General features: G+C 39.2%; 1 protein-coding gene across 1 annotated transcript in view; it reads left to right on the plus strand.

The window, feature by feature from the left end:
• CCNY (cyclin Y) overlaps positions 1-27,521 on the plus strand; it is a 119,413-nt gene that overhangs the window by 53,745 nt on the left and 38,147 nt on the right. Inside the window, exons 2-3 of the mRNA XM_084215332.1 lie at positions 19,698-19,772; positions 25,285-25,319. Coding sequence (XP_084071458.1) covers positions 19,698-19,772; positions 25,285-25,319 — 110 coding nt within the window. The remainder of the gene's footprint in view (positions 1-19,697; positions 19,773-25,284; positions 25,320-27,521) is intronic.

A 27,521-nucleotide genomic window follows, 5' to 3' on the forward strand; every position in this document is an offset into this window, starting at 1 on the left:
TCCATAATTCTTTTGTAAGTGCACCAATATTCTCCCCTTCCCTATCTCAAACTTGTCCACAGCCTGCCTGTGCCAGGTCTGTCCTCTTGGCTCATTTGGTATCATCCAGTCCCCAGACTCATTTGCTTACCTAAGAAAAGTTTTTCAATAATTCTCATTAGTTCTTCAAATATTTGGTTCAAGATTGGATGTCTTAGTCAGTCCTCTTAGTTTGGTGGGTACATACTAAATTCTGCTCTAGAAAGGATAGAGCAGAGCATGCCAGGATATGGCAGCTCAGTAGCAACTTCTGAAAATCTGCAAGTTGCCATAAGCTCTGTGTAAGCTCTTCCTCTGAATTGCACGTGGCTATTGATTTGAAATTAGCTTGTGTTGCTTTAGTGCAGACAGTGCTTTGCTTACTGCTACATGAGCCTTGAGAAGCTAAATGGTATTCTTAGAGCAAGAAACACAGTTCTTCTGAAAGGCTTGAAAGTGTCAGTGGTCACACCATTAGGAATCCATGACACACTTGAATGCTTGCCCTGAAACTCAGGACTCCCAGCCTTTTGTCTCCACTGCAGTGACAACCTTCCTGTTGCTGTGCTGAAGAAAAGGCAGTACTGGAAATGCTGGTAGCTGATGGCCTGTGGGCCTGGAACACTGTTTGTGCCTAAAGCATGAGGCATGTGGCAGACTTTTGAAATGGATGTCTCAAAAATTGCTCCTGTCTCTTCAGTCATCCTGGTATTTTGAAGAACTGAAGTACTGTGAACTTTCAGAATATGTTATCATATTCAGTTGATCAGAATAACTTATGGCATCTCTTGTCATTGTTGGTGAAAAGTGACTGAGATCTCAAAGATTTCAGAAATATCAGCTGTTTTCCACTTATTTATGTGGGAGCCAATTGGTGACCAGTTGTGGAAGTTTGATTTGCATATATTAAAGAAGAAATGTAAGGTAAAAAAAGGTCAAAATGAAAACATTCATAAAGTGTTTTTCAGTATGCAGATATGATCACATTGAGGACAAATCGTTTTCTGCTTTTGAAGTCATACAGATTGAAGACAGCCTCAAGTTTTAAAGCCTGAGAAGGAGAAAACAAAGATGATGCTAATGATTTTTCAAAGGCTGATACATTTCAGCTGGATTCAGCTTGCTAGTGCTTTTGCTGTGAAAATGTCAGGTTGAACCTTGTCTCTTTTCTATGCTTCAGTTATGTGAGTCTTCAAACAGAATAATTGGAACTTTTCTTTAGACTGCAAATTGAATGTTATAACTTCTTCTGTGGTATTTTTCAAAATCTTAGCCTATCAATGAAAACAGACTGACTTTATTGAAAAACTGTCATTTGCCTCAAGACCAGGGCATACAGAAGAGTGTTAGATAAAGGGAACAGAAAACCTCCTGACACTTCTGTCACTGGGACTACTTGGTGTGGTACATGCCTGAGTGTTTATTGACAAAAGGCTAAGGTTCAGCTGGTCCACAGATTTCAGAAAAAGCTGTCAGCAACAGTGACGTCAATGTCAATTCTGGTGACTGTATTTTACAGTGGCTGCTCTGCTGGTATTTGGACTGAAACCACTGAAGTTATTGGGTAGTATAAATTGGTGTCAATCCATTAACTTTTTTTTTTGCTTTGTTCTTATTTATGGCAGGACCAAGCTAAGACTGTTGTATGGATGTCATGTGTGTTGTAATTTTTTTTAAATTTTACCCTCCTGCCTTTTTGGCCTTTGGTTTTTCGGTAGCATTTTTAATGATTTAGACTGAAGGAACTTAGTTGTGATTTCACCTACATGGATGTGTAGTTTGGAGAAACATGGTATTGAGCTTTTGAATGCATAAGAAGTGGCAGGTTTTCAGGCAAGCCTCCAAATCCCTCCCACATATCTGGAGATTATGTAATCAAATTGTGTGTGTCTGTTTCATGTTGCTAGGACAAAGTAGAAACATCAGATAGAAATTCTCATTTTGTATAAGGAGACTGATGTACCAAATTTTGCAGCATTATTACAGCAGAAGTAGCAGGGAATTTTTTGAGGGGATAGCAAGGAAGAAGTACAGATTTGGATCCAGACTGGTCACAGGCAGTAGGTAAAGCTAGTCAGTCAAGCCATTTTTCTTCAGAACTCAGATGTCAATGAGGGGCAGGCAGAGAAAGACAACTCTGTTGCCTTCTAGACAAGAGAGTTTTCTTATGTAAGTTCTCAGAGCCCAGTTGTGTCATTCAAATCATAATACAGCACTGTAAGGCAGCGAGGGAACATTTAAACATCATGGTTTGAGGATTTTTTGTTTATTTGTTTTCTTATGTTCCACTTCTAATTTGCCTCTAGCCGGCAATGATCATAATTAACAAAGTGTGGGAAATATCTTTTAAAAAATGTGTGTCAGAATGCAAACCTTACATTGAACATTTTTCTTATTTTTTGAAACATGAACTTGTGGTATTTTGAAAAACATTGACAAATTATTTTACCAGGGTCTTGGCATGTTTAAAAAACAGTAGCAGTTTTGATCTGCATTTACTGGAGTGTTAAAAGTTTATCTGTGTCTTACTGAGCAGTGCTGTTCTTTAGGTGTGTCAGGCAGCCTGGTGTAGGCACCTGGTGAAGTCAGGATCCAGTCCCTCCATACAGACAAAGTTTGAAACTTCTTTGTTGTACAGATGCATTATAAGCTGTACATTGAAGGACATGTGAAGTAAATATCAGTAAAAGTGTTCACCAAGAGCTTCTAGATACTAACTGGAGTTAGCCTGTGGTTTGGCACTTCCCCTGCCCATTGCTGGGTGGGCTTTCACATTATAATAACCCAGATGGAAACTGAAATCTTGTGTTTCTTGTGTTCTTTCATGGAAGTGCCTACAAAATGCTCTGCATTTAATCTATTTTCAAAAAGAAAAAAGAAAGCAACTCAAAATACAAAACTTAAAGCCTCCTTCCTCTCTACCCAAAAGTAATTTTTTCTGCAGAACTTAGAAAATCTTGTCATTGTTTTACAAATGTTTAATCTATGGCTTTGGGGTAGACCTATACCAGTAGGAAGAAAAAGGTTCATGAATTCCTCTTGGGCTTGTCCAGATCCTTAGGCAGTTTGCAGTGGATGAACATGTACTTAGTGAGAAATGGTACGTAAGCATTGTTCCAGCCAGAAGAATTGCAGCATGGCAGTGCACTGACCTCAGAGGTAACTGGGGCAGTAACGTGGCCTGCAGCAGATCAATAATTGAGCCTTTACTGAACATTTGGTTTGGACTTGTTTCCCTTCTGACTACTGTTTTGATTCCTGCAGCTGATGTACAAGACATGCAGTGCTTCCCTTTTCTGCTGCTTTCCAGAGCTACCAGAAGGACAAATGCTTCTGAGGATGAAGAGCACAAAGGTGCTCTCTGAGGGTGGAAGTCCATATGCTGCCATAAATCTGATGCTGGCTGGGCAAGCAGTCTGATTCAGTGGAGACAAGTTAATTAATGTTAAACTGGAAGGCAGTGACAGCTTTGCTTCTTGCTTAAAAAGTACATGCTTCCCTTGTAAATTCCCAGCTTTGGCTTTAGGTTATTTAGATGTTTTGGTAGCTGGCAACAATAAAGGACCTATTTGGTTTAATTTAAGATGTTTATTTTACTGGTTTATCAGATTGCAATGTACCATGATTTTTATGTGACTGGAGCTTAATATTCTGCCTGGCCTTCTTGCTTGTCTCCTCTGTGAGCCAGTGGCAGAATAATAAAACAGGAACATAACAATATTTGCCTTAAGACTCCACCCTGGGAATTCCTTGAGCTGTTACTATGCACTTTCCAAATATTAGTTAATTTTTCTTCTAGGAATCTCTGCAATCCCTTTTGAACCCATTGGTACTGTAAGAACTTCAGTGATGTGTGAAAAGTTGTTATACAGCATTAATGTTGCTAAGGAGCCTCTTCCTTTTGTGTGATTTGAGTATGCCCATATCTGATTGCATTTTTTCTCAATTCCTACAACACGTTCCCTGAGAAGGAATATTCAAAGCTCATAATGTTGAAGAGGAATTTTGAACGTTTTTTTCCTGTCTGCCTCAATTTTTGCATTTATCTACATCTACCATTTTGTCAACCAGTAACTAAGGTATTTTTCACAGTTGATGCCATTTGTAATGTTATGTCCTGTCATCTGCAGACTTTGCCATCTTATTAAAATCACTTCATGGTTTTGAATGTATTGAAAAATGACAGAGAACAGTTGTTGAAAAGTGACCATTTCATCCTGTGCTTCCTTTCCCATAATTTTTGCAATTTGTGCCTGGCCTTTCTGAGCACTCAGTGTTTGCTTAGTTTTAGAATCAAGTGGCCTTGTTAAAGCCTTTTGGTAGTCTTAAGCTGCATCAGAGGAGGTTTAGGTTGGACATTAGAAGGAATTTTTTTGCAGAAAGGATGATCAGACATTTTAATGGGCTGCCCAGGGATAGGTGGAGTATTTAAGGAAAGAGTGGACGTGGTACTCAGTGCCATGGTATAGACATGGTAGTGGTTGGTCATGGGTTGGACTTGATGACCTCAGAAGTCTTTTCCAACCTAGTTGGTTCTGTGATCTTCCTTATGCAAAAATTTATCTTGTTAAGGATAGGACTTAAGAAAGCCTGAGAGATGTAACCTTCCATTACAAAAGCCTGCTCAATTTTCCCACTCTGTATCTGGATACTTCCAGTATCAGGACACCATTGTTAAAAATAGGTTCTTCAGAAGAGTAGGACCTCCAGGTAAATATCGCATGTGAGTTTTTCAAGTGATGCCTGAATGTATGAAATTGTATTTTTTCCACTTTTAAAGGGCAGTCAGAGTTGAATTACTTCTGTACATACAACACATGCCAGTAAAACCTCTCCTATGATGTGAGCTGACACGTTTTAATGAAAAAATCTATGATAATATTTGAGATGAGGAATTGCTGTTCTGAGTAAAATTGCTCACTGTATTTAATTTTCTTATTGGCCGATTAGATGTAGACCTTTGAATTGGAAAAATTTCATGTCTGCTTAGCAATTGCTTAAACATTTAATCTGTGGTGTGACTATATGCAGCTATACAAATCCTGGCAGCTATACAAATCACTAATGAAGTGGTTATTCTTCCCTGTCAGTAGATTCTCTCAGTAGATTGTCTTGGAGGAGACTTGATGAAATCAGTCTGATTAGCATGCTGTGTTAGGTGTTCTCTTTTCTGATTTAATACATTGTCTTTCTGTTCTCTTTTCTCATAGCAACTCTTAAAGCAGTGTTCTAGGCTCACGTGTGGTGGTTTGAGCTGTTCTGTGGTAGCAATTCACCGTTGCTGCTTTTGGTGTGTCTAATGGGTTGAGCACAGGTCTGAATTTGGCATTGAACATTTGAACACATTGAGCTATTTAAAGCAAAAAAAAAAAGGCTCAGAAGAATTGAACTTGGTGAATTAAATCAGCATTTCCCTGGTAGACAATAATAGGAAGTGTTTGTTCAAAAATGTTACATTGCATATGGCCTGACATTTGGATGTATCTTACCAGTAGCCTTGGTACCTGGAACAGTTCCCGTAATCTGCAAATAAGATACTGCTTCAAAAGTAAGCAACACATAGTGTCAATGTGAATAGTTAGAAGGATGACTGGGTTAGTGTAGTGCATTATTTTATATATATTTTTAATTCATTTCCTGGTAAGTTTGTCAATAAATGTATCAGGAAAGATAAGGGAGGTCTGACTCTGTCCATCTCTGCACCTGAGGGAGAACAGAGACCAAATTGTTTGATGATGTTACTTGATGTTTTAGTAGGTCCTCTCCTGAATCTGGAAGGCTTCTTGGAGCAACAGGTTTTTCTTAAAAAAAGGATCCAGATGTTCAAGCAAACTTACTGTATACTCATGGTTTTGAGGAAAGGCTTAAAAGATTAATGAAGAGAAACTGATTCTGAAACTTTCAAGATTAAACAGAATCAAAGAAATTTATTCCGTCTTTCCCAGATTGCTTTTATGCCCATATGTTGTTTTTCAGCAGGATTCCTGTTCTGCCTCATCCTGTACTGAGAATGGACTGTAAGTAATGCATCAGTCAGTGCAGAGAAGGAGACCTTGTCTGTAGGAATCCAGTGGGATTTGTTGGTGAAATAAAGGTTGTATATAGAGTACATCAAGAAAAAGTGGGACGTGAAGACGAGTCCAGCTTTGTTCATAATGCATAGTGAGTGGTCAGCAGCCTGTCCTGGGTGACTCAGTCAAATCAGCAATCTCTGGGTTTATAACCAAGAGAAGAGTTATGTCAACCTCAGCTGACTGCATCTTGTTTTAGGCTGAGTTTGTCACCACTGGTTCCACGTATAGACACTGGAAAAGGGTCAGTATGTCCAGAGTATGATGTGTCTGTTCTGTGCCAAACATTTGTTTTAGGATTTTGTGAAATAGCTGCTAAACAAATGTACCTGTAGAAGTGTGTACTTTGTTTTATTGAGGGGCTGTGTTAGACATTTTAAAAAGTAACTATTAAGTTTCAACAGAATAGTCCTGTGATGCCCTAAGTATGTGCTCTTCTTTTTCCAGCAGCCTAGATTGATGCTTGGAGTCAGTTCTACAGAGCTATGGGCTAAGTGCAGAATGGCACTGGGATTTTAATGGGGCATTGACTTTATTCCTTTACCTCAGTTCCTCATCTGTAGTGGAAGTAGCAGTACCCCCTTCAACTTTGTTGCTCATGGTGCGCATAATTTAACCTTGCTCCGTGACTTTTCCTTGGAGTTCTGTTTCACAGTAACTCTCCCCCATTTTACCAATGGCACAGGTATCCCTATTCTGGGTTTGATCAGTAAGGTTTTATCTGCCTGGATATAGAGTATCCATGCAGAGTATGGCTGCATTACTTGATCAGGTCAGCCTCAAGACTTCAGTACTACATGTGATGGCACCTGACTTGGGGGGGGGGGGAAACCAAATAGGAAATTGCTTTTATCCTTTTTTCAGTGGTCCAGGGCTTTTATCAAGAGCTGGAGAGCTGCAAGATATTGAATCTGAAACTAGTTGCTGCACTGTGACTGGGTGTTACTAGTCTTGGGCATTGAGCCAGTGTAATCTCAGAAGTAATTTCATGTTTGGGACAAGGTCAGAACATTGCTGTAGGATTTTGACTGAAAAGTAAATTTAAGACTTTTCTGTGGTTGTTTAGAGCTATTCAGATATGTAGTTTAATATGTTAAATCATGATGAAGATAGATGGCAATGTTTGAAATTGCTATAAATTTCCAGCAAATAATGAAATCTCAATATACTGCTTTTTATCCCACTGGCTATGGTAGCTCCTATAGTGACAATTCATAACATATTCAATTGTTGTCAGGTGCTTCCTCAAGGTCAGCACTTAATGGCTCTGAGCTGACTCTTCTGAGAGCAGATGTTTATTAAAGAACTGAAAGACTTAGAATAAATGTCAATTAAAGATCTGTATCTCATTTCTTCAGAGTTCAATTATCAATTTCCTCCTTCTTGCTCTTTTTTAATGTGCCTGGTATATGGGATGCATGAGTGTGGAAGGTGCAGGGGTTCAGGTTTTGGATGGTGTAGTGTCTGGAGTCTGGGTAATGATGACATGGCTGCATCTGAAGTGGATGCTTGTTCAGGAATCAGGGTAAGACCTGTTCTGCCATCAGCCTTCAATGGGCCTGAGCCTTCTGGGCATACACAGGGCAGCACGACAGCTGAGTAATGCACTGTGTGCATGGGCTTTAACTGTGTATGTTTATGGCCTTTGCATACACTGACAGATGTAGAGATTCACTCATAAGAGGTTTGTAATATCAATTGACTTTCAGTTTTAGGTGGTGATTTGTATGTATGATTTTGACACTATCTTGGTAGCTTGGTGATTTGGTTGCCATGTGAATACAAATCTTCAGGGGAAAAATTGAAAGCCTGTTATTGTAGTTTGCCAAATATCCTCCTTGGAGAAGATGACAAGTTATATTTTTGCATATTAAAAAAGCAGCTGCTGTCCTTGAAGTCAGAAATGTACCTTTGCAAGCTTAGTATAATACGCTTGCACTAAATTTTCCAAGAAACCAGGGTCGATATTTTTCTCTTGTTATTTCACGGATTACCTACTTACTTTAACTTTGGATCACACAGCACAGTAGGGAAGCAAAGGAAAAGAGAGCCTGGAAAGATGCTATTTTCACTGGCACTTGAAAAAAATCATTTCTGTAAGGCAATGAGGAAGGGTAAACTTGTCCTACCCTGCTGGGCTGGTGTGAGAGCTCCTCAGAGCTTCAATCAGTATCATAAGATGCCTTTTTCCAGATGTAGAGTTGAGCTGCAGCTCAGGCTCCTGTGCCCTGGTTTTCAGGATATAATGAATCTTTTAAGTAATGCCTTTTCTTACTGATTTGCGTGGCAATAATGGCTGTGTTTTGAGGAATGGTGAAATGCATGGACTTTGGTGCAAAGCTGCTGGTAATGCTTCATTCTAAGATTCAGACTCATAATGTCAGCTCAGCTGTGAAATGATGATGATTATGCTGCTAACTTTGTATTGATCTGTGTCTTCAAGTGAAATTGCTTCACTTTGCTGTAGGTTAACCCAACACTTCAGCTGACTGGTATTATGTATTTGGCTCAGTGACAAAAATCTCCTACCAGCTGCTAACCTCTAGGTTAAGTTTGTGGCAAGAGCAGCTGGGTTTGCAGTCAGCCTCTCTTGGGACATGGATGGCTTGATGTCTCTTGGTGGGGGAGCATGGTAATACTGTTTCAAACAAGTGAAGTGATTTGGTATGCATCAGCTGGTGTAATTTGTTTAGGTCTGTAATGATACTGTGTTTAAAAGATTTTTACATTTTTCAAATAAAGTAGGTATGATAATAAGTGGTAACTGAATAATTCTGTAATTTTTTTCTGATACATTTATGTGGAGAAAAATAACTTGTTTTTTTAAAAATTATTATTTTTTTTTAAAGTCTGTCACAATGCTTTATGTTCCCTTCTGTCTGCTTTTGAACCTAATAGGGCAGAATAAATTAATTTTAAGTTGCTGTATAAGTCAAGTAAAAGTGTGTTAGGGAGAAAGCATTTATAGTGCTCAGTGTAACAGGGACATTAGAAAAATGCATAAATTTCAGTTTGGGGTTAATAGGACAGTGGCTTAGTTCCTTTCGTTGCTACATTTGCCTAGGTGGAGCACAAGTGATGTTGACAAAGCAGGCAGTAGTTAAGGTGTTCATAAATCCTGCTGGAAGCAGCTGATGGAGCAGTTCAGGTGGTGGCATTCTGCTGCTTTATGTAGAAATGCACTTGGAGTGGTGAGACACCAGCCCCTCTTCCTGAAGGTGGGCACAGGGATGGGATCACATCCAGTGTGCTCTAGTTGGCATTTAATCAAGGAAGGTTAGTAAGAGAAGGTAGAACTGGGAACTAGAGTGCTGTGTTCTCAAGTGCCCACAAGTGTGGTCTAGTAACAAAATGAAATGGTTATCAGTGAGGAAATGAGCAGTGATGGGCAATGTGCAGCAAAGCCCAGGAATGCAAAGCAAGATGCTTTTAAAATGGGCACTGGAGCTTCTCTCCCCAGCCTACATTACTTGAAGGCAGCTATATCATATATGAAAAAATGAGAGCAAGCCTTACCCTGTGTTTGTATTCTAACAGAACTGAAATGTCACACACATTCCTTGCCTTTTGTTGAGAAGTGTTTAGAGCAGTTTTGCTTGGCTTCAGCTGTGTGTCCATGGCAATGTGCTCACCCAGATGAATTGAGGCAGGTGGCTGTGTGCAGTTCTGAGACCTTTGAGGGAGGCTGCTGCACCTGCTGGGTCTGGCTCAGGCCACCCATATCTGCTGGGCTGAAACCTCCTCTGTGCTCAGTGCCAAGGAGTCAGAAGCAATGGGAGCTCTTGTGTGTGATGGACTTGCAGGACTCCACTTGCTGTCCCAGTGTAGGCTTTTCATTCCAAAAGTCATGTTACACAATCTCAGAATTATGAAAATGATGTTTAGGAGTGAATTTTGGTCCATGAAAACCTGTCATGTCTTAGGGAATGTTTTTCCTCAGCTCTGGAGTCAGTTTGTGTGTATTTCAGCATGCCTGCTTGATATCCCTGCACATCCTGCATATAAACAAGTTTTGGGCCCAGCTGTGATTCTTGGGCTAGGTTCTGTTGAACTCTTCTTAAAAAAAAAAAAAAAAAAAACCACCAAAAATTAATTATTTTTACAAGACTGATGGGAGGCTTTCTGTGAGGACAGTTTTCAACTAAAGGGTTATCAGTGTCCTTTATCCTGTAGCATGCCTTGGGCCTGCTGTCAGGAAGGAAGGTGGACATGCTCATGAATGTGCTTGTCACTATTCTTACTAATTTTAAAAGGAAACTGAAAATCTTAAAGGTGCCATATTTGAGAAGTTGTTTCACTTTGCTGGCCTTTGATTTTCAGTCAGATAGGCGAAGGGAAAGTGGTATTCTTGTATGTCAAGATATTTTGATCTAAAGAAGTAGCTTTTGGTATAGACATTGTTCTACATTCCATTATTGTGTTTTATTTTTCTTACATTTCAGATGTTTTAGGGTAATGTCAAATGAATTATGCTTCATGACACTGAGATGCTGGAGTGTGTCCAAAGGACAGTGAAGCTTCTGAAAGGACTGGAGTGTAAGTGGTGGGAGAAAGGGGCTGAGGGAGCTGGAGGTGTTTGTCTTGGAGGAAAGGAGGCTCAGGTGAAGACCCTTATTGCTCTCTACAACTGCCTCAAAGGAGGCTGTAGCCAGATGGGAATCGGCCTCTTCTCTGAGGCAACCAGACAGGACAAGAAGAAATGGCCTCAAGTTTCATTGGGGAGGTTTAGATTGGGTATTAAGAAACAATTCTTTACTGAGAGGGGTGTCGGGTGTTGGCACAGGCTGCCCAGGAGGGCGGTGGTGTCACCGTAGAGTCACGGAACGTTGAGAGTTCCAAAACCAATCCCCTGCTATAAGCAGGGACATCTTCCCCTAGAGGAGTTTGCTCAAGTCCTTATCTGGCCTGACCTTCAACACTGCCAGGGCTGGGGCATGCTCATCCTTCCTGGGAAGTCACCCTTAGGTGCTCCTTTGAGCTATAGACTTGAAGAAAAGGTCAACCTGCATTATGTCCTCAGTTAATCTTCATGTGTAGGTCCTAGAAGGAAATGACCCTCACTGGGATAGGTCTTTAATTAATGCTGTGTGCACACCTTGAAACGTGTTCCAAAGACTTGGAGCAGTGCAAAAGGAAAAATTTGAAATTTTTGAACTTTTTTTTCCTTTTCAGTCCTTGGTTCTCTTGGGCTACTTAAATACTTGCATTCCATTATTCATATAGTTTACTTTTTAAAATAACTTAATAAATTTCAGTGTTTTTTAAGTAAGTCTGTTTCGACTATCAGTTCTTTGGTGCAATAAGAAGAAAAAAAGGACTGAGTAGTGCACTTAAATTTCTCTTTTGCCTTTTCATCACGAATTTCTACAGTTAGCCAATCTAAATTTATCTTGACCAAATTTACTACTAGGGTATTAGTACAGGTTGAAAGACTTGAAAAATTTAGCTTTAAAAGCATACTTAGAAATCTTACAAAGCAGGAACATATATTCTTTGAGGTGGTATTTGTGTTCACACTAGTATTACTCTCAGAATACTTTTTACTTAGATTTTCTCTATGATTTTAACTTCAACAAGAAATAGTATTTAATGTCTCCATCTTAAGACATTGCCATTCAAGAAGTGGTTTTATTCTCTTGGGTCTTTGCTATGGAACTTAGGTTGCCTGAAGGTCATGCAGCTGTATTTGAAGCGCTGCTTTGTAGGCTTCATTGAACTGTATAGCCTGTCAGTGACAGCACTGTCCCTGGAGGTATCTTAAAGACTGTGCCTGTGGCACTTGGGGACATGGCTGGGCCAGCCAAGTGGTGGACTTGGCAGTGCTGGCTTGATAATCTTAAAAGTTTTTTCCAACCTAAGTAATTCTATGATTCATTGATTCTACCTTGTACTCAAAAGCCAGAGGAACGGTATTTGAGTATGATGGAAATACATGTATGCACAGTCATAGGTGTTGTGTTAAGCACTTTTTACAGTGGACAGTTGTATTTAAATAAGGGGAATGCTCCTGATTTAATAATAGCACAGAATTGTTGCTCTCTTCAGTCCATGCTGAATTCTGCATGTAATGGGAGAAATAGTCTTTTCCTCTCTATTTTCCTGTGGGAGAAGGCAATGAAGTGTTTGCATTAGTAATTTTTTTCTTGTCTTCTTCTATCTTACATATCAGTAAAACTTTTAAAACTAATTTTGGTTGCAGTTAAAACAGAAACTAATAAGTGCAGTACTGGAATGTCTGAAAAACTTCCATGAGATGAGCTTGAGAGGGAAAATATGTATTTATTGCTATCTTTCATGATTTGAATGTAATGGGGCATTAAACAAGAGACTTATGTATCATGTAATGTCAGATCATTTTATTTGCTCTTGAAATGTGTCTAGTTAGTTGGGGAGAGACTGTGTAAGGGAAAGGAAATCCTGATAAGTGATACAAAACTAAAAATCCTGGATACAAACTTTATTTCACCCTGTGGAAAGTTATATCTGTGATTTGCTTCTAGAAGAGAAAATAAATATAGCTGTGCCCATAAGAACTGCTCTGGGCTGTCACTTGGCTGACTGGTCAGGCATAACTGTACAGAAACGAGCCTTATTTGCCACAGAGGCTTTCTTTTATTGATGAACTCTCTCTGCCTCCCTTGAAAACTGAGATCAGAGCAGAGCCTGGAACAGAGTCACCATGTAATTGGAACTTGCTGAGAAATGTCGTGCCCCTCGTTTGCTTGGAATGGTAGGCAGAGAATGCCATAGCTCCAGGGTAGCAAAGATCACATCCAAGTTTTTCCAGCAATCTAGCCAAACCTGAAGGAGTTTATGCTTCCAGCCAATTTGCTCTTGAAAGCCTTCCAAATTCCAGCTTTCTTTTCTTTTAATAATCTCTGTTAAAGTGTACTGGAACATGATCACAAACATTTGTTCTTGCAAGAATACTGCATGCAGCTGAGAGGCATCTTCATTTGTGGTAGGTCACTTGCTGCTTAGATTAGACTTGAAGTATTGTAAAAAGTTACTGCTGGATCTTGTGGTCTGATACTGCTGAATCTTTATGCTGTGACTGTGTGGTGTTTGAATGACACGAGCTGAAACGTCTAGTAATGGATCTCACCTCTTGGAAGCTTTAGTGTAAAAGCAGGTGCAGTTACTGTTACTAGCCATTGAAGTCAGCCTATACAACTCAGTCTTGTTTTGGCTTTAAAGTTTTGAACACCTCTGAACAGAAAGCACCCCGGTGCTTTATTTATTTATCCCAGTGAATTATTTTAGTCACAGTGTTTGGTGTATCCCACATTTTGGAGACATTGATGTACAGAAATCTCAAATGGAAACTTTGCTGCTAGGCTTAGTCATAGGGCTTTCCAAATGTAAAGGTGTATCATATCTCTTTTGCATAAATGATGGTGCTTTAAAATAAAATATAAGAATATGGATAATAATAGTGACATATAGCCTTTTTCAATCTTGTTTCTTTGCTTTCTGATCTATTTTAGTCTTTGTTTTTAGTTTCATTTGACTAGAGAGAGGAGGGAGATCTCTTAGCTGAGGTGTCCTTTTAACTCTTACCAACTCCTCAGGGAATGCTAATAACATAATAATATTTAAGGGAGTATTTTCATTATTGTACTCATGGCTTATTGTTGTTAATAGAGGAGAGCAGCCCACTAGAGTAAGAAAGTAGCAGAAAGGCATGAGGTGTAATGAGACTTTGGGAATTTATTTCAGCTTTTTTTTTTTTAGGTTCAGTGTTGGGGAAGCTTATCTCTCAGTCTGTGCTTAGAGAATACAGTTTCTGTTTCTCTTCCCAGAGATGACATCAGCTCATTCCTAAGGGCTGGTACAGTGAGAGCCAGAGCACCAACCTCACTCTTTGTGCCAGCTGGACAAATCACCCCTGAGGTGCTGCTGGTGCAGAGGTGTGGCATGGGCTGGGGAGTCAGAGCCGTGCCCACGTCAGGGCGCACGGAAGGCTCTGCCTTTGACATCCCCGCGAATGCTGTCCCCATAGCTCAGGTCACCTGTGCTTCCCTTTGCTCCTGTGGGGATTGTTTCTCTTCTGTTCTGACACACACTTCCTTCCTGGAAGAGTGTAAGGCTTAGATATTGCTCATGGCTTGCATTTTTGGAATTGCTCAATAAGAACCTCTGTCATGTTTTTGTTGTTTTCCACCCACTGCAGGCAGTCACTGTAGTGTCAGTGGGTGGAGAAAAGATTGCAAAGAAGTAAAGTAATTTGTGTAGTGTGTGGTCAGCTCAATTTCCTCTGCAGCATGCCCTGGACCAGTCTCTTCTTACCTCAAGTCCCTTTAAATGATTAAAAAAAAAATCTTACAGGATGAAGAACCATGGATTAATTTAGTTTTGAAGCATATGGTAAGTCATAAATATGAGACAGTATCTCTTTCCTAAATGGAAGTGGTGGCTGTGCAGTGGCAGTGGTAGCCTCTGGTCCCAGGGGCAAAGGGAAGGAAGGAGAGAATTCAGGTTATTTCAGAATTGAATAAGACTAAAACCAGTGGTTTACTCAGCTTAGACTTTATTCTGTTATCAAATAAGCATCAGAGCTTTGATGGTGGAAACTTACCTGACTTTCATTGCTCAAAGGGAAGGAAATAATATCTTATTTTTCTAACAGAATAAGCACATTTTCAGACCTGCTCCCTGTGCTGCAGCCCACATGCACTGTTAGAAAAGCAGCGGCTGAGTTGGTTTTTCCTGTTTGTGTCACGCAGAAGCTTTGATGTGTATTGCTCAGAAGTTAGCTGCTACAGCACCCATCCTTCATTCTCTTGACGTGCCCTCTCCTATCACAGTAAGAGTCATGAGGTGAAGAAGTAGTTGGGCTTTTTGTTGAAGTTTTACCATGTAAGATTTTTACTCTCCTTTATTCTCTTTATGTTGTATAATATATTCTAACCACAAGTTTGAAAATGTACTTCTTTCTGAAGAATTGCAGCAGAACTTGGTGCAGTTTTAGAATGTTTACAGTTGTGCCTCTGGGATTTGCTGAGCTTTTGTGCTTAATAATTTAAATATTGCTATTTCTGAAGATGTTATAGACCTTAGGCTTGAGGCCCCTGGGATCATCTGATCTGACCTGCATATGAATCATAAGCAAGTAACTTGCATAAGTTATTCTTAAATTGAGCCCAAATACTCATGCTGGACTAAAGCCCGAAGATGTTTGGCTGAAGCAATCTCCTCAAAAAGGAAAACATCAAGTTGAGTGCATGTTCCTTGGGTGTGGGGCTTCACTGCCTAATTGTCCTCCCTTTTTTATCATCCAAGGTCATAATTAGGATCTTTCTGCTTTCATTTTTTGCTGTTTTCGTTATATTGTGTGCTAGATTGGAGAGAACTTTCAGTAGTTATCAAGTTTTATGTGAAAAGCAGACACCTCATAGTTTTCCTTCTTCAGCTGCAGTATCAACACTCTCAATTGAAGGCATTTTCAGCAGTCTGTCACTCTTGTAGCTCACCTCTACACTCATCTAATTTTTATTCTTACTCTTTGCTCTTTAAAAAGTACAAGCTGAGGCTATGTTCACTTTTTTTTTGTCTCAGTAATGCTTTTTAAGATCTTGTTTTGAGATTTAAAATCTTGCCTGGGCTTTAGCCCAAGTCTGAAGCCAAACTGTTTTACAGTTCTCTTCTTTTTATGGCCATATTTGAATGCAGCTGCTGTAGCTTTAGGAATTTCTCTTTAAGAGTTTCTCATAGTGTACAGGGTAAATCTTGTTGGGGTCTTCTGGTGATTGTCTTCAACTTCAGCACAGTTATGTACCAAATTAAGTTATATGCACAATCTACTCTCTTTTTTCTCAGAGTGATTTTATTTTGATGTGACGCGTCTAAATGGCCATTATAAGAATTGTTAATATGGTTGCTGCTAAGCAAATAAGAGAATGCAATCTTAAGTATATTTGCCTGCATTTGTAACTGTTTTTGTCCAAATCCTCCAAAACTGTGTGAATTCTATTAGACACACAGTCTCTTATTTCAAGTGTGTTTGAGTTTGACTTTGCCTTGGCTAACCAAAAATTTGGTTTCTTTTAAATATGCAACTATCAGCCAGTCTATAGATACAGATATGTGCCTGTGTACATGTATTTAAAGACCTAAGCCTCTGGTTCCTAATCTTTAGAAGATAAAAGCCCTGAAATTTTCATGGGGTACCAGACTCTTGAGGTGTTTAAAGGATCTGGATTATATTTTGCATAATTTAACAGTCCTTTAGTAATGAAAAAAAAACCAAACCAAACTTGGAAAAGATATAGAAAAGCATTCCAATTCTGTTTAACAGAAAACAAAGCTACAGTGAAAGATTTGGACTATCTATGAGACCATGGCTTTTTCTATTTTGGAGTGCTGGATAACTGTTGGAAGAAGTATCCACTGTTATTCTTTCATTTGAAGGCTATGATGAGTTGCAGAGCAGACTGTTAGTAATGAAGAACATTTTCTTGCAGGTTTTGAGACTTAAAATTCTGGCTCTCATTTTTCTGTCTTCTGAATAATAGACTATTGCTTGTGTGAGTTTAAGTCTCTTTTTTATCTTTGTTTCATAACAAAACTGAGAAACCTTTCCTATTATGGCTGGATTACGTGGTACTTTTCAAATTCTAAAGAAAGAACTAGTAATAACACAAAAGCAGTATGAATATCCTATTTTCTTTAGGACAGAGCTAACCTTTTTATGGATAATGCTCTTTGGTGATGAGTTACTAGCTTTAGATATTTGTGTATCATTTGATCTTTCTTCTGTAATGTTTTGTAGTGACACATCTGTCAGGATTTGTTGTCATATTCAAAAAGACATTTGTTTTAAAGTTGTACAATGAATTAAGACATCTAAGAACCACCAGAGACTGAAATCTTACATGTTGTGAATCATCCGTGCTAATACTCCAGTGTGCCAGCAGTGGTGGTCTGGAGCGATGTGGTGCCACGAGTGGGATGCTTGGATTTGTCTAACCTTTTTTCCTGGAGGAAATGGGGTTGGCCCAGGTACAGGTGCACCCCAAGCAGTGCTTCTGCCTGCAAGACCTGTGCTGTTCATCCCAGGGCTGTGTGGAGCCAGCCCCTCTCAGCAGCATCTGTCCCCTTCTGCCATGTTGTGCGGGGTAAAACAGGCTTTGCCTTTGCCCATAGCCATGTTCTCCTCCTCTGAGTTTTGGGCAGGCAGTTTGAGAAGGACAGATGGATGTGTTTGGTCGTTGCTGTTGCTGGGGAGGATGTGAGAGAAGGGATATGGAGAGAGGAGGATGTGTGCTGCTCTGTGGGGTTCAGTGGTGGGAAGGAGCTGCAGTTGCTCCCTGGCTGTGGACCATTGACTCTGCCAAGATAATTAAAAATCCCTGGACTGTTCTCTGCAGCTGCTGAGATGGGGTTTTGCAGGCCTTTTTCAGCTCTTGTCAGAAGAATATCTAAGAGACACTGTTTTTTGGTAGTTCATGCTTTTTCCAGACAGACTTTTAAGTCCTCTGTTGGTTTACTGCTTCTGCAAAATAGCACCTTGTAACACAGGGATCCTTGGGAGATGTGACTTGACTGTAAGATGTGGCAGTTGGTTTTCCTTTCTTTTCAGCCCTGCAAACAAACTGTGAGCCTGTACCAGGTTGTTATTTTTGCTGAAGCAGATAATTTTCTAGGCTCGAAGGAAAGAAGTGCTTTTCTGGTTTTGTGTGTTTTGCAAGCTGGATTCATTTTTGTGTTCCTGATCCTATTTTATTGACTGAATTTGCACTTCTGTACTTTGAAATGGTTGCAGAAAAAAATACCTGTAGTGTTTTAAAAAAGAAAGGGCTCTTTTTTTTTCCTTTTTTTTTTTCTGGTGATGTGCTGATAAAAGATGAAGAGGTTGAGAAAAGGTATTTTGCATTTTTAAGTGCTGATTAGTCTTCACGTAAGGAAAAGCATCTTGAATTTAGCTTAACAGAAAAACAATCCTGAAATGGAAAGCAGTCTATACAGTCTATGTCAATGGGTGATTATTTTTTTCTTCTATATGTCTAAATAAGATGCACAGAGGAACATGAAAACATTCTAATTCATAGTCTTTTGCAGTCAGAACTCCTAACATAAGATGGCATTCTTAGGATCTTCTCCAAACTTGTCTGTGATTTCTGGGACAATCAAAATAGCTTTCCCTTAAACACCCTAGATTCTCTTTCTTTTGTGGCATGGATGATAATGATAATAGTAATAAGAAGACCATTTGCAACTGAGAGGTTGCACTTCTGCATTTCTCAGGTCTTCCTTGTAGAAAGAAGATCAAGTATTTTCCAGAAGTTGTGCTCAGGTTTCCAGCAGCATATCAGGCTGCTCATCTCATGGGCTACAGAATGCAGGGAAGTGAAAAGTAAGCCAAGAGAGCATAAAATGGAAAAATACAAATAGAAGGTACATTTGTAAAGAGGTGTGTGGTGAGGAGAAAAATGCGGGAAGTGGAAGACCTAGTAAATTATTAAATAGAAGGGCAAGGAGAGCAGAGAAAGGGAAAGCTGTAGACAGAAGAACTTAACCCTGGGGCAGAATGACTTTGTTTTCTTTTCCTAAGACCTGGGGCTTAATTTCCAGTTTTATTAAGCTTTCACAAGGATATGAAAGGGGAATGAGAGAATTATAGAACTGCTGGGATCATCGCAGAAGATAAAAATATCAGTGTTCCTGTGTAATCTCACATAAATGCCTTTGCTTAAAATGCAAGAGAATGTCTCCATCTCCAAATGCACAATGGAAGAGAGTTGAGGTTGAGAAAGCCACCCTGGGAGAGCAAGAAAATGCTAAAAAATTATGTGCTATTTTAGTAGCATGTTTTCCAGTGGATACAGGCCTGTAAGCTTTAGCAAATGGGTAGTAGAGTGGAATTTGGGGACTAATAAATTCAATGGATTTTAACGTTGATAAGGAAAATCATTCATAGAAGTTTGTGTAAAGTATGATAGATTTGGATTTGTAACTGGTAAATATCTTTTAGGACTGGTTTGGGGTTTTGGGGGGGTTTTGAGTTATTTTTTGTAGTTGTGGGGGTTTTTTGTTTCTTTTTTTAAAGTTGTTACAGCAAACAGTGTTTATCTGTGGAAGTGCCATATTTTTCTAATCTTGACCACATAAAACACTCTGGCTTAGATTTTACTTGTTTATATTCAGTATCAATAACTGCTTTTTTTTAAAATCATTTCTAATCTTGGAAACCTGTCTATACGTAGAGGGTTGTGCATTTGTTTGTAATACTTAATTCTTCAATAATTGCCTATAACAAGCTGTGTTCCTGTGCCAAGCTGTGGCTTTGGGGCATGGTGGGAAGAAAGGGATGGTAAATGGGAAATTCCTGACTTCTTGTGTACCAGCTTCTCAAGCTGCTTTATCTGTTTTAATCCAAAAGCAGCCCTTAGAACTGAAGTCTAATCCCAAAGCTGTGTTGATGCAAATGATTTGTGTGCCAAAAAGAACCACTTGTGCAAAGAAGGATAAAAAAGTGGGCCTCAAGATGGATTCTGTTTTACAGTAGCTGCTTAAGTATGTAAACTTGGTGTTACTAAAAAGAATGAGAAAATCTGTGTCTGCTGTTGAATAATCATAAATGGTTTTTGTACTGTTCTTTCTTTCCAGATTTGAACATGGAATTCAACCCATCAGATCATCCACGGGCCAGTACAATATTTCTCAGTAAATCACAAACAGATGGTAGGTTACTGAATTTATTACAGTAGTTATCTCTAAGCTCTCTGTTAGAATGCATATGATAGTCCTTTAATAGTAATGGCCCCCTCTTCCCCAAAAAGAGGCATTTAGAGGCATCCTGTTAAAGTTTTAAGTAGTCACACCTTTAGCTAATTGTCTTGTCCGATCAGTAGTACAAATATGGATGAAGCTTAATATAATTATATTAAAAAATATAATTATATTAAGCTTCATCCATATTTTTCTCTGATATAGATTATACTGTAAATTAGTTCAGTACTAGATTTTCTTAACAAAGTAACTCCCATCCTACCCAGTCTTCTCTTGTTATGGATTTTATATAATCATTTTTTTCTGGAGTTTAGTTTTTTTTTTAATACCTAGACAAAATGATCTCTAAAATTAATATTGGTTAAACAAGCCTCCTGATAGTTAGTAGAATAGAAGCCATTTACTGTGGCTCTTTTGTTGCCTGTTGGACGTGTATGATATGTTAGTTTAGAAATAAATGAATAATGGATACAAAACACATTATTTTCTAGCAGGACTTTCAAAGCAGCTCCTGCATTTTAATTCTGACTGTTCAGCATGATTTCTTTGTCCTCCTTTTTGCTGCCTATAAATGCTGCTTTTGATTTACATAGTAAATTGCAGTGTCAAACACATCACTTGAAAAATAATGTAGTTTTCACTTACTGTATATTTTTTGCTAGTTTTTGAGCATGACTAGAACAAAGAGGATATACATTTAGACCCTAATTGAAGAGTTGATTATGTGAGTACCTCCTTTGACCTTGAGACTCTCCTTCTGAATTCAGCCCTGGTTCTTTCAATGCCTCATTATTTGGGTTTGGATGCCATTTACCATACTAATCTGGTAGTCTGGCAAATGAATATGGTAATATTTCCATAGTTGTATTATGAGGATTGATGTCTGTTTTATAGTGAATTTGCGGTGTTTTGAAACTGTCTAATCCCATATGGATGCTACTTGTTTCTTGTTACAGCTTGTTGAAAGAAAGGACAAAATAGACCCCAGTTCAACAACTGAAATTTTGACCTGACCAGATGATTATTCTTACTTGTAATAAGAGCAGTTAATTTATGGCAATATGGAGTTAATTTTAAGCATTTTCTAAAAATCTTTATACCTATGTTAGAGTTGGTCTGTGAAGCTTTGTTCTAGTTGAAGTAACGTGAAGAGCATATTTTTGAGTAAGAACAATGAATTTAGTGAAATATTATAGAAGTGTTATCAATTGGAGTGTAAGATGTGTTCAGCTGCCCTTGATACATTGGAAAAAACACAAAGGCAATTTTGTTTGTATAAAAATAAAAGGATTCTGCAAACATTTATCTAATGATGTGTTGCCAAGATCCATTGTGTTCTGGTGGGACAGCTCCCAGTACTAAGCATTTTGCTTGGCTGTACTTTGGGCCCCTTGTTGAACCAAGTGAGCTGTAGGAGTTACCACGCTGTTCAAGGGTGCTGCCTAACCAAAATGCAATGAAGTGCTTGTTAAGAGGAAAATAGAGGGATTTTTTTTAGGGCATGTAGGGTTGTAATCTGACAGGTTGCTGTGGAATCTGGGAGACACCCAAGATTTCTTCATATGAAGTAGAAGAGCAGAGCTGAGCCAGCTGTGTTGAAAACAGCTAACTTGGGCAAATAACTGCTCCATGACTTGAATAGTATTGGGCTGGTAAACCTTCCTGTTGACTGTAAGCTGAAATATTTCTATAGATAAGACAGTTAAAATGCACATTATACACAGGGAGTCAAGTGCCATCAGGAGTCAGGGTTTCATCCAGGATCTGGCTCTGGCTGTGAGCATACATCTCACAGTTTTACACTGGGAAATGCCCAAGTCCATCACTAGGTGCTAGAGTGACCTGGCAATGTTACCTTCAGACAGGCCCATGTTTGGCTTCTAGTAGCCCTGTGCTCTTTGAGCATCACTGATAGTCTAATAGCATTCTCCTGGCAAAGCTGTGCTTGATCTGCTTGTGATCAACATGTGAGCAAAGAGCAACAAATAGAATGAGACAGGATGTGGCATCTGGGTTTATTACGTGGTCTCAAATTGTCTTCTGTGAAGCCTGGATGCCATGCTAAGCATGTAAATTGTCCTGCCCTTCTTAGTCACTAGTCTGAATGAATCCTTAATTACCTGAGCATTCAATGAATCTGGGAAAGTTCATGTCACAATAAGTATTAATTTGATTCCTAGCTAGATGAGCTTTTCTAAATGTTTGCATCACTTTTGGGGATTTTCTAGGTACTGAATCATATATGTGGAGCTCTTCCTGTTTAGGGAGCCGGTACAGAATATTGCCTGTTATGTTTTTAACTTCTGTGAGTGCTTTATGCAAGTTCTCCCTAATCTGTTGAGCTTGGCCAATGAGCTGTGGTTGACTGGAAACCCATTATTTAGTGGGTTTTATTATTTAGCACTATTTAATTGTGTGGGTGTGATTAACCCAGGGTTTCCAAATAGCACTTCAACAATGCAACTGCCTTTTCTTCATGGTAGCAGGAAGGCAATGTTTGCTCCTCCAGGGTGCTAGAAAAGGTGTTTCCTGTCAGTGGGTTCTAGCTGCTCCCCTCTCCTAACTTAGACTGGGTTTTACACATTCAATGTACTGGCTGAATTGTGCAGTATCAGTTCAACAATGGGCTTCAGACAAAACGATTTTCAATTTGTATTTATGTAGGCAGATAGAAGTGCAGTAAACTGCTTTTAGTCTTTAATGTTAGCTGGGACCAGTCTTAATTTAAACAAAAATAGATGAATTACTGATAATGGTTGGTAATTCCAACTTCCAAAACATATGTTCTTATAATTGTAATCCTCAAGAATTATGTTTTCGATCCTGATATGTTTAACATTAAAATAACTCTCTCTGTGCCATTTCTATAGACTTTTTATAACAGCACAATGAAAAATAGATGTATGCATGCATGTGCACACAGATGCCTCTGTGTGTATTTCCTCACTCTTTTAATTTCAGGATACTTTCCTCCTATTGCAAAAGCTCAGCAATAACAGTTGAAAGTTTCTGCAGCAATGGGAATAGGTCATGAACTGCAGAATGAGGAAAACAGACACAATTTGGCACCATCTCAGGCTCCACTTGAAGAGTACAACTTTGAAGTTTTATGTTTTTAAAAAAAAAGTAGAAGTTGAATTGTTGAAGCTGACTTCAAATCTGTTTGGCTTCATGTCATCAAAACCCCATGCCTGAAACCCAAAATCCTGGGGTTGCAGTTAGGAGTTTATGCTGCAAAATGCTGGTTCATTCTAACATGATGGTCTGGCCTGCTGCAGACCATACTGAGTTGTGTGAGCAGCAAAGCATTTTTAAACTGACTGAAGGCAAGTGATGGAATTACCTCTTTACAGTCATTTTGCCTTGTGCAATAATTTGCTTCCTCTTGTTTAAAATGGGGATTGTGATTACAAAAGAGCATGGTTGTATCAGAATGGGTTTCTGCTCTGCCTGACTCCCCACTGGCATGTGTTCTGGAGAGAGCTGGGCCTTACACTATGGCAGAGTGAGCCAGAAGCACAGAAAGAAGCAGCTGCCTTCCTGTAATGCCTCACCTGAGAGGCCAGGCTAATTTCTGTTATCTGGGGAGATAGGGAAAGGAGGTCAGCATGGTGCTTGCAAAGATGTGCACAAGAAGTGTTTGAGAGGCAAAAGGGAGGGGTGTCTATAAATATGTTAACATATTCTTCTGGAGACTGGAAGTAGCAAATGGGATTGAGCTGAGAGTCATGGTCTTGCTTTGGATAGTAGAGAATTGTACCTTTAAGGGGAATTGAATAAAGGATACAAATGCAGAAGAAAAAAACTAAGGGGAATTAAGGTCATTAAAATGGAATTTGGAGTATATGTGCCAGCTGTCTTTGTAGGATTTGAAGAACTTCGAATGAGGTATAATTATTTGTGATTAAAACTGTTAAATACTTAACTGTGTTCAAAATTTCACTGTTAATAGGTGTTAACTTTGAGTTAACTACTACATTAGGTTTGCACACAGCTTATCAGAATTGTTTTCTGCCTGTACATTGCAATATATGATACTACACAAATACTTTGGCTGTTCTTACAAGTACCTACCATCATTTTGTTTTTCCCCAGTAGATGTCTTATGTGTTTTGCTGGTGATAAATGCAGTGTGTGGAACTTAAGTGTAGTGCAGTGTTTTAGCAGGATTTCAAGCAGTTTAACAAGTTACTAGATCATCAGAATTTTTCTGCTGTACCTGTTTAATTCTGTTTCTTATACAATGTCCATAATTGTGGATTTGAGCATATTCTAAGTGACATAGCTAACATCTGTCATGTGTGATTCTCCTTTCTGCTCCCTGGGAGGAAAATTATGTAAGGATTTTTCCAAGTTTTTTCTTATCTTTTTATTTTCATTTTATGTCTGCATTAAACACAGTTATTTCACAGCATTCACACATACAGCCTTGTTTATGTGAGATTGCTTGCTTATAATAAATCACAGATAATGGCTTCTCATCCAACAGGGAATGGACAGGCTATCCCACCATTGTGAACACTCTTATTTTGCTAAGTGCTTTGGTTTGCATAGCTTTCAAATCATGATGCACCAAAGTGCATTTAATCACCTACAGCATGAAACCATTATTATTTTAATCCTGAAGTTTGATTTATGTGGTAGTTGCCTCCAGAGTTGTATCCTAAATGCTGTGGTATTTTCACTGGAACAGAGCTCTGCAGGCTCTCTGTGGGGTGAGTTAATTGGGGAAGTGCTTTAAAAAAAATGAAATAGAGTATGTATAATCAGCTGTAATAAGCATTTTCCTGACAATTGAGACGTTATACATCTATCTCCCTTTTGTTGCTCTTTACTTTCTGACTGTTTTGGCTAATTGTGGCTTTGACTTGCAACCATTGCTTGTGGTGACTGGTTCATACTCACCAAGGAAATAGATTTTCATTGTTACATCCAACACAAATAATAGTTTCAGGCTTGTGCCTGGTCATTACAGCAGTGTAATCAGTACGGGACAAGGCTTCTCTGTGGGAGTTAGTGCACAGTAAGCTGTGATGAGCATTTGCTAACTCCGTGGTGTAGCTGTTTAGGTGCTTTCATACCTGCAAAGTAGTGTAGGCCACTTTGCAGCAAGGTACCTTGGATGAAGGCACTGGTGGCTCAGGAGTACCCACACAGAGAACTGGGGGGGAATGGCCAAGCCACTGCTACCTTGGACTGCAGCTTACTGCATATTAGCTTGCCCATGTGGACCAGCACCTGGTGAAGTATCCAAATGGATGAGAATTTTAACCCATCACCACACTTTGCATACAGATATATGTTTCTTCTGTGTTTGCTATATAAATATACTTGGTTAGTGCAAGAGCAGTTATAATGTTGCACATAGATAGCCTCCTGTTCTTTTTATTATAAATGGTGTATAAGAAGCTTAATCGGGAAAAATAGTCATGTAATATTTCTATCATATTTTGTGTTTTTGCAGTGAGAGAAAAACGCAAGAGTCTCTATATAAACCACGTAAGTGAAAATGCCTCGCTATGCAGCTTTCTCCTTGTTGTCTATATTATAAATGAGTTATCACACGTGATTTCTGCATTGCTGAGAGGGTGCTGATGCTTCACATGTTTGTTCCGCATCAGGATCCTGAAGTGTAGGCCTTGACCATTGAGTTAGTGGAACAAATATGTTGGTGTGAAGACAGTGTTATGCTCACGACCAGTGTACATAGGTAACTGCTATCTGGGAAAAAGAGCTGCACACATTGGTATGATTTTTAAAATTACTACAGAAGCTCTTGAAACTTTAGATTACATTGGTATGCAAGTTTGCATTGGCAGGGAACTACAGCATTGGATATTTACACAGTTGTTCTGAAGTGTTGATGCAAAGTAAAGTGAATTGACATGTGCTACATGCTGAGTATGAAGAGGGGGGCTTGATATGCTTATGTACCCTGGGCATTTTTTCATTCGGTTCTCTTCTGTTTGAATCAAATTCTCAGTGGAGCTGAGAGCAAATACCCTGTAGCCTGCGTTGGGTACAGGATCAGGTTCTTTACCTCAGTTAGAATTGTTTGTACTGCTGAAGCACCTGGAACCGGTCTGGCTCCAAGTGTGTGAAGCCTTGTGCTGAAATAAGTGCAGTCATGCCTCAGTAAAACTGAGAAGAAAAAGAACTGATTTTCTACCAAATGCTGTTTGCCTTTAAGGTGAATGGGGAGAAGCTCTCAAGTTTTTCTCCATTTCATTTTTATAACAGTACAGCTGCTGGAACAAACAGATGTGGTTTGTATGCACTTCATCTCTTTGTGCTGAAGTGGACGCTTGTCTAGCTCCAGATAAACTGGATCGGGGCACAAATGTGGGTGGATTCAGCTGAATGCTAAAGAGGGGCTCCTAATTGTGATTCACTCCAGGGCTCACACCTGCAGAAAGGGGAGCCAGGAGGGCAGGAATGAACTGCTCTGTGGGGTGAGAGGGCAGGACTGCTTCTCTTGTTGATAGAACTGGTTGGTGCTGAGTATTTCTGAAGCTAGTGCATGGCTTTCAAAGCCAGCTGAGATTTTCAGTTTCCTAAGAGTTAAGATTCTGAGAAGTCATGGGATACTGTGAGGCTTACAAAACCCTTAAAGTTGCCCTCACTAGGTTAGCAGATGTTCTTGGTCCTCATCTTGTATTCCCCTATAAAACATTCCCATTGTTTATAGTGCAGTGTTTATAGTGCATTCCCATTGTTTATAGAGGGTAGTTTGTCTTGTTATAAAATTACTTGGAAAGCCAGTGTACTGGGGTCCTGTAAACTTTATAATGTGTCCTCAGTACCAACCATTTAATATGTAGAAATTGTGTTGTGAGTTCTGATTCCTCCAGTAGATTAACAAAGGTGACTCTTACAGATGCTGCTGGGAGCACCCTAGTGCAAACTCTGCTTAAAATGTTTTTAGGTTAGGCTGGACATACCACAAAAAAAGAGAAGGATGATCATATCACTGAGGAGTTGTGTTGTTGGGAGCTCAGTGTAGCAGCACATGCAGTTGATGTGCTAAGTGCTGTACCTCTTTTTAATTTGTTTTGTTTTTTCCCCCAAGTACCATTCAAAATATTGGCTGAGGCTGCAGTAGTGTAAACTTCTCTCAGTGGTTTACTGCTACCTTAAGTCTTTGTACTTATAAAGTACTTCTGAATTACAAAGCTAAAAATAACCTTTATGAGGCTGAAGTCCTTACCGTGTCTGTGTCTTTACAGGTCAGTTAAGCTTTTTAGGCAATACTCATAGATAAAAACTGTATTTTCAAACATGTCTTGTAATATTTTAAGTTGTTCCTTCAGCACACCTATAAGTATTCATTCAGCTCCTCCTAAATCTTCAGTCTTCTCCCAAACCTGAGGTAGAAACTGGGTGATCATTTTTGAAGGGGTAGATGTGACTTGTAACTGGAAACTGTTGTTTAGATTTTCAGACTGCAGGGAACTATCATGATTTTTCTAGACCACCTTGTTGGAAGAAATTGAAGGAGTTAGTTAGATTTAACAGTTGTATGTGACAAATGATGGCTTTTATTTACATGGTACAATGGTTTATGATCTACTCTATAGATTGATCAATTCTTTTCCACTGTTTGTCAGTGTGTGCTGACAGGAGCTGTTGCTACTCATCTGTTTCCCTGCTGATGTGAAGTGCTAGGTCTCCACATCCTCTCTGGAGGAAACATTCCAGAGG

The sequence above is a fragment of the Fringilla coelebs genome (assembly GCF_963513975.1).
Source record: "Fringilla coelebs genome assembly, chromosome: 1".
NCBI lineage: Eukaryota > Metazoa > Chordata > Aves > Passeriformes > Fringillidae > Fringilla > Fringilla coelebs.